Source organism: Siphateles boraxobius, unplaced genomic scaffold, assembly GCF_051911475.1.
Source record: "Siphateles boraxobius isolate OS27281-9 unplaced genomic scaffold, OSU_SipBor_1 204, whole genome shotgun sequence".
NCBI lineage: Eukaryota > Metazoa > Chordata > Actinopteri > Cypriniformes > Leuciscidae > Siphateles > Siphateles boraxobius.
Genome location: NW_027508816.1, coordinates 4,008,127 through 4,016,056, shown reverse-complemented (window position 1 = coordinate 4,016,056; position 7,930 = coordinate 4,008,127). Strand labels below are relative to the sequence as shown.

At 38.6% G+C, this 7,930-nt stretch overlaps 1 protein-coding gene across 1 annotated transcript; it reads right to left on the bottom strand.

The window, feature by feature from the left end:
* Positions 1 to 1,571: 1,571 nt before the first annotated feature.
* Positions 1,572 to 6,428, bottom strand: prokr1b (prokineticin receptor 1b). Its single transcript, XM_077237527.1, has 2 exons — positions 5,959 to 6,428; positions 1,572 to 2,310 (listed from the first exon to the last, which is right to left on the bottom strand). The coding sequence occupies exons 1-2, from the start codon at positions 6,426 to 6,428 to the stop codon at positions 1,593 to 1,595; spliced, it is 1,188 nt and encodes a 395-aa protein (XP_077093642.1). The 3' UTR covers positions 1,572 to 1,592.
* Positions 6,429 to 7,930: the final 1,502 nt, after the last annotated feature.

Here is a 7,930-nt window from a genome sequence, read left to right as displayed (position 1 = left end):
ATGCATTGCATCCAATTTATTTAAATGTTATCACAGAGTACTAATATAAAATAAAAATCACCAAAGATACAGTTGTTTTGTGGAAGTTAGATTAAAATTCTCTACTATATTCCAAGTCAATAATAAACAATGAACACACTAAATATCATTTTTCATGTGATGAGTTAAGTATCGACAGAATCTGTAAATTATGTATGAACTGTCCTTGGACTTTAGATAAATAGAGACCTTGCTTTACAGAGAAATATGACTCACGGGTTATGTGAGATCGAATGTTCAGACATCACCACTAAACTGATCGATATTGCTTCTTGAATTATGATTAGTAAAATTGTAGGACTCTACACGACACATGGCTTGGTTCTCAGGTTCAACTTTATTTGGCTAGAAAGCATGCAGATACTGTATTAACAACACAAAAGACAGCAAATGTCCACATTTCCAGAACTATGGAAAATTAATTTCTTCCAAATATAAAACATCCAGTGAAAAAAGACCTTGCTTATCATTTTCAAATAATCTGTAATACATAATAGTAGATTACTGAGTGGTGGTTCAATGAGCACATAATTGTATTTATAGAAATACTGCCGAAAAAGATTATTTAGTTGTTGTTTTTTTCATAAATAGAGCTTTAAAGTTGTGGAAGTAAAAAATCCCACTCGTTTTCTCCAAAGAGAAATAGATTTTTAAAAATATCATATGAACCTTTTGAGTGATAAAAAAAAAGTCAATTTAACAAAAATAATTGTTACCAAATTTAAAATGCATTATAATATTTGCAGATTCCTTGTTGCATCTTAAATTGATTGTTTTTCATGTGCTTTAATGCATTGTACTTTCTAAAGGTGTAACAATGAATAGATAAGTATTATAATGTATTATGATTGTGGTTGAAATTATTCATGAGATCATACAATGCATTATAAGGTGCAAAATTGATGCATTAAACATATTTTTATAATGCATTATATATAAAGCCTTTAAGTAAAGCATTACCAAAAAAACAAACAATATGTTGTTCTGTACTTATAATCAAAACTATATGTCAGTAGTTGTATATTTTACCATTGCCTTTGATTCACTTAAGTCCTTCACAATGCTTTATAGGCTATAAAATACATTTGTACAAAACAGCTGAAATGATAGATTGTACATACAGTACAAAGAATGAAAATGGCACAAATCACAGGAAAAAACAGACTTCTTTACTAAAACCACTAGAACATAACAACAGTCACAAGACAATGCCAGTATAACCAGTACTCTGGTAACACTTTACTATAAGGTTCATTAGTTAATTACCTTAGTTAACATGAACTAAGAATGAACTGCACTACTTCAGCATTTATTAATCTTATTTAATATTAATTTTAACATTTACTAATACATTATTAAAATCAAAGGTTGTATTTGTTAACATTAGTTAATGCATTGTGAACTAACATGAACAAACAATGAACAGCTGTATTTTTATTAACTAACATAAACAAAGATTAATAAATACGGTAAGAAATGTTTTGCTCATTGTTAGATCATGTTAGTTGATACATTAACTAATGAATCTTATTGTAAAGTGTTACCAGTACTCTTTAAGCGTCTGTAATATGGGTGACGTGAAACCCACTCAGTTCGACTCCCTTCTTGCATTCGGTGAGGTTGGGATTGATGTCCGTCTCCTCTACGGTCTTCCTGGAGTTGTAGGTGGACTTCCAGCGCAGAAGAACGATCCTTTTGAAGTATTTGACCGTGTTGTTCTTCACACTGACGAAGCAGAAGGTGTTGATCATACTGTTGCTCATGGCGATGCACTCGATGATGTAGAACGCCACCAGGGAGTTGCGCTCTCGCGAGATGAGCGTCGGGTGGAAATCCCGCAGGATTGTGTATCCGTAGTACGGAGCCCAGCAGAGGATGTACGCCGTGAGGATCCCGATGAGCACCATGACCGTCTTCCTCCGGCAGCGCAGGCGTTTGCGGATCTGCTCCGTTTGGAAACCCGGCACGCTCTTGAACCAGAGTTCCCGGGAGATGCGCAGGTAACACAGGGCCATGGTGAGCACCGGCCCGACGAACTCCACCGCGAAGATGAAGAGGAAATAAGAGCGGTAATACAGCTGCTGGTCCACCGTCCAGATCTGGGCGCAGAAGGTTTTGCTGCGGTTCGCCCCGTTGGGGACTTTGGTCGCGGACGCGAAGTATGCAGACGGTATGGAAATGAGCACTGGGACGACCCACACCCCAGTTATGAGACAGTATGCGGTCTGGAGCTTCATTCTGGGCCTCAAGGGGTGAACGATGGCCATATACCTAAACACAACAAAGATGATCAGGGTCAATTTCCATTCATACTCTACGGGGAAATTCACTAAAAACATGCTTTTTGTTTACTAACCAATTCTGTTTAACCAGGTTTAACTATCTACAGTGGTAGAGTGCTGCACATGCAGGAATCACATTTTTTTGTTTACAAAATATTTATTTAATTTGAATGATTGTTTTATTTTTTAAATGGGGTTGAGTGAATGATTCAATGACTCACACATAAAGACTTCACTTGTTTTATTACTGGATGAATCAGCGTTTTTAAATGAATCTCTTGTATAAATGCATTCTAAATATAAAAATACATTTTTATCAGTCACTTGTCGCCACCTACTGATGTAACGAAGTTACTGATACAATCTTTATTTGAAGAATTAAGGTGCTCTAAGCGATGTCGGGTGACGTCACTTCTTGTTGACGTTCGAAGTATTGTCAAACAAAACGGAGGCTAGCTCGACCCTCCCTCCTCCTCATCCACGCACTAACCCCCCAAACCCCGCCCACAAATCCTTCTGGTCGCTTATTGGCTGGAACAGTTTGTTATGTTTCGTGGTGGGTTAGCCCAGTGTCTTTTTGTTGCCGTGTGTGGAGCCTGGGGTGTGTGTGAAGCCTGGGGTATCTGCAGAGACCGCGTGTTTTACAGTGTGTTCAGGGGACAGTCAGTCCCCTGAACCAGTCCCCCTCCTTTTTCTGTGAATTTGCATAATTATGTATTGCACCCTCACCAGTGTCAGTAAATGTCGTACAAGTAAAGTATGCTAACTTGTGAACATCATTTTATTTTTGAGTGAACTGTCCTTTCTTTCAAACTGAATTGTGAATGATCACATCTTTCTGGAACATATTTTGATATAATTGCCAACTTTACACTGCACAGCGACTGTGTTGAGTCTTGTGTGAAAACCTAAAGCTCTCTAACACATCGTAGTCACCGTGAAATCAAAATTGACAATTCATTTTAATATTGCAGTATTTACTTTTAAATGATTTTCCGGTGCACATCATCATTATTGTGTAAAATTGATGTTCCTGGTAATCTTGAATTAGAATAATTCCCTCTTGCAGCAACTCTTCTCTTCTCTGATGATGTGGGCGGAGCTATAACCTGTCACTCACATGAGATCCACCAATAGCAAACCACAATCATCCGACCATCCAATCAATTCCCCACAGACACAATCAAGCCCCGCCCACATTTGTTCTTATTCCAGAAGCATTTCACTCGATATACGGCACAATAGAGGAGAAAAGACTAGCACAACTTCCATTTCAAGCTGACTTTAACACAATTATTTTGCTGCTCGGATGCTTTCTTCAGGAAATGTTCATCTAGTACAATTTGTTCTATTTGTGTTATTTAAGGTTTTCTATCAGTAGATCAGAAACTTGTAAGCCATTCATAATTAAATTTTCCTTGATTATGGACTGTCATTACAGACAAGTCAAACAGCAAGGCAAATTTAATCCCAAGTGGTTTTCATGCGAGCTTTATCATAATTAAAAAACACTGTGATGAGGTTCAAACAAACTCTGTCCTGTCATAATTGAACTGTGTAAAATGACTTGCTTACATGAAGTGTCGTGTATAAGTTCGAAAGCTATTTATAACTGCTGAAGAAATAGTACAGGAGCTGAAATTTAATCTTGACTCGCTCTCTGAGACAGGACAAAACTGATCATTAATATTGTCGATGTTCCACATGCTTTATTTGAAGCTTATGTAAAGGACACATAATTGTTGTTTCCTCAAGCCACATTTTATACATTCACTGGAAAGGGATGTTAAAGAATACCCGCATAGAGACGGCATTTTAAACAATTTCTTGCCCAAGGGATTCACTCACATTTTAACAGAAATATTCCAAACAGTCTTTCATATCATATGTGACTATTAGCACTGTCTCTCCATTTGGAAGTGGGTTGGGTTTTATTTTTTGAATAAAACAGGCTTAGAGTTAATATCGTGAATGGATGAGACGTGTTTGAAGCTGGTAAACACAGTTTCTGTGAAGCCTTTATTTAAAATGCATTATAAGGGTATTCTTAATGCATTATAATGATTGCATAATTACGCATAATATATCATCTTATGAATAACCATAAAAACAGTTATAACTCCTGTTACTTGACGCAGAAAAGGACCAACAACATTATGATTACATTGTAAAGCCTTTTGGATGTTTACATGAAGACTTTGCAGAAAGATGTAGTAATATACTCTGCAGATATTCATCAATCTCCAGAAATGAGACTTATATTATAACTATGGGAACTATAATCCTCTGTAACTTCAAATTATATAATGTGTTTATTGTGTGTTATACAGTAACTGTTGTTATGAATATCTTTCCCTTCACCAATGTTACTGTCTGAAATGTGACGAGAGATTTGTGGATATGTGATGTTCAGCTGTCACACACTGACATCAATCCTGCTTTGGTGTGTCAACATGTGAATGCAAATGTGAACGAGATTTCAGAAGATTATGAGTGAATAACAGCTGCAGTTTCCATTTTCTATTTTCAGCTATCGTATGACATCAGACGACTGGAAATATAGTCGTATAGACTGTTTTACATGCTGTTTTTGAAGTCTTATATCATAAAAAATAGTTGTATAATTATTCTTCAAAAATTCTCCTTTTTGAATAACAAAAATTGTCGTTTTAGAAAAAACAAAAGAGTAAACAATGACATTTTTTTATTATTGTTCGTCAACGTTAAACAGCTTACAGTTATGCTTATTAATTATTTTAACTGGCAGAAGTATTGTTTATTGTGATTATTGCTATACTGTAAATAATGCAACACATTCTCTCATGCTTTAATTAACTTATTTTTTACAGAAATTTGGCCATAGGAGTGTTATATTTATTTTAAAACTTACACTGGTTCAAACTATGCTACTGTACTTTTTTCATTTGATTTATGTTGAAGTGCTTGTGACACGTCTTTTAATGGTGAGACTTTTGTTTTGTAATCCCAAAAATTGGATGTAGATTTATCGGCCAATATATCGTTATCGGCTTTCAATTATAAAGATTTATTGGTAATTGATATCTGCTAAAATTAACTGCATCCCTAGTCTTCTATTTGATTTTAAAGGAATAGTTCACTTAAAAAATAAAATTCTGTCCTCATTTACTAGCCCTCAAGTTGTTTGAAACCTGTATGAGTTTCTTTCTTCTGCTGAACACAAAGGAAGATATTTTGAAGAAGTCAGTAACCAGACAGCTGATGGACACCATTCACTTCTATAGTATTTGTTTTTCTTACTATGGAAGTCAATGGGGTTGACAACTGTTTGGTTACGAACATATACAGGTTTGAAACAACTTAAGGGTGAGTAAATAATAACAGAATTTTCATTTTGAAGTGAACTATTCGTTTAAGTTCAGCTCTGTTGCTAAGATAGTGAACATGTTTTTACAGGAAATACAGGAAAATGCATGGAAGATTATTAAATCCTTCTAAATAACTGGAAAGCTTTTGTTGCAGAGTATGCAATATTTCCCTCACAGTTGAGTAATATTTGAATAGTAGGGGCCTCAATGCATAATGTATGAATCTGAAAGCCAAGAATATTTTGGCCACTAAATATGCAGTATATAGTAGGATATCTACTCACACCGACCTGTCAACGGCGATGGCCAGTAAGGCATTGGTGGACACATAGAGGGACACAGTCCTGAGGTAGTTGACGGAGGCACACAGCACTTTCCCATGGTCCCAGGAGAGCTGCTTGACCACGTAGTAATCCACCAAGAAAGGGCAGCAAACCACCGCCACGATGAAGTCGGAGATGGCCAGGTTAGCGATCAGCAGGTTGGTGAGGTTCCTGAGTTTTTTGTATCGGGCCAGAGTGGCTATGAACACAAAGTTTCCGAAGCCACACACCAGCATAATACAGATAAGAACCGCTCCGATGACGATGGTGGCCACGAAGTAGGCCAGTCCCTGCGTGGTGTCCGGCATCTCATCAGCAGGAACGCCATAGTCCATGTCGTAGAAGTCCGTGTAAGTGTCATGGACGTCAAGAACGGGAACTTGACTGTGAGGGTTCACGTACACGGCTGCCACCTGAGAGATGTTTGCGTCCGCCATGGCAGAAACACCAGTGCAGTGAGTGAGTGAGTGAGTGAGTGTGTGAATCAGTAAGTGAGTGATTTAGTGAGTCAGTGAGTGAGTGAGTGAGTGAGTGAGTGGGTCAGTGAGTCAGTGAGTGAGTGAGTCAGTGAATGAGTCAATGAGTGAGTGAGTGAGTGAGTGAGTGAGTGAGTCAGTGAGTGAGTGAGTCAGTGAGTGAGTGAGTGAGTTAGTGAGTGAGTGAGTGAGTGAGTGAGTGAGTGAGTGAGTCAGTGAGTGAGTGAGTGAGTGAGTGAGTGAGTGAGTGAGTGAGTGAGTGAGTCAGTGTGTGAGTGAGTGAGTGAGTGAGTGAGTGAGTGAGTGAGTCAGTGAGTGAGTGAGTCAGTGAGTGAGTGAGTGAGTTAGTGAGTGAGTGAGTGAGTGAGTGAGTGAGTGAGTCAGTGAGTGAGTGAGTGAGTGAGTGAGTGAGTGAGTGAGTGAGTGAGTGAGTGAGTGAGTGAGTCAGTGTGTGAGTGAGTGAGTGAGTCAGTGAGTGAGTGAGTGAGTCAGTGAGTCAGTGAGTGAGTGAGTGAGTGAGTGAGTCAGTGAGTGAGTGAGTCAGTGAGTGAGTGAGTGAGTGAGTCAGTGTGTGAGTGAGTCAGTGAGTGAGTGAGTGAGTGAGTGAGTCAGTGAGTGAGTGGGTCAGTGAGTGAGTGAGTCAGTGAATGAGTCAATGAGTGAGTGAGTGAGTGAGTGAGTGAGTGAGTCAGTGAGTGAGTGAGTCAGTGAGTGAGTGAGTGAGTTAGTGAGTGAGTGAGTGAGTGAGTGACTGAGTCAGTGAGTGAGTGAGTGAGTGAGTGAGTCAGTGAGTCAGTGAGTGAGTGAGTCAGTGAGTGAGTGAGTGAGTCAGTGAGTGAGTGAGTCAGTGAGTGAGTGAGTGAGTGAGTGAGTCAGTGAGTGAGTTGGTGAGTCAGTGAGTGAGTTGGTGAGTCAGTGAGTGAGTTGGTGAGTCAGTGAGTCAGTGAGTCAGTGAGTGAGTCAGTGAGTGAGTGAGTGAGTGAGTGAGTCAGTGAGTGAATGAGTTGGTGAGTCAGTGAGTGAGTTGGTGAGTCAGTGAGTCAGTGAGTGAGTTGGTGAGTCAGTGAGTCAGTGAGTGAGTCAGTGAGTCAGTGAGCGAGTGAGTGAGTGAGTGAGCTCTTGTAATTTCTGTCAGGTTTCTCGTCTCATAAAGTTTTTCTAGCAGTCAGCGGTCATGATCCGGGCTGGTTCTTGTCTTTTGAAAATGCTTCAGATTTCATTTTCTGCAGGAAATTAAACAAAACAAATACGGTTAATGAAACAAAACAAACACAAGCATTAACACAGTCAACCAAACACTGATGTTATTTCATGGTATATTGTGGTAAGCAATATTACTGAGTTTAAAAGTAGACACTTCAAGCTTTCTAAATACATAACTCTTATGTCTGTGTGGCAAGTATTTGCTGAGTTTCGGTTCAGTTTTGTGACGCGTTTCAGAAAGAAGTTCACAGAGACTGACG

Excerpts from the sequence above, each read along its gene's own strand:
- prokr1b (XM_077237527.1), bottom strand. The coding sequence starts at position 6,428 with ATGGCGGACGCAAACATCTCTCAGGTGGCAGCCGTGTACGTGAACCCT. Across the intron at positions 2,311-5,958 it reads CTGGCCATCGCCGTTGACAG|GTATATGGCCATCGTTCACC; the intron begins GTCGGTGTGAGT and ends TGTTGTGTTTAG.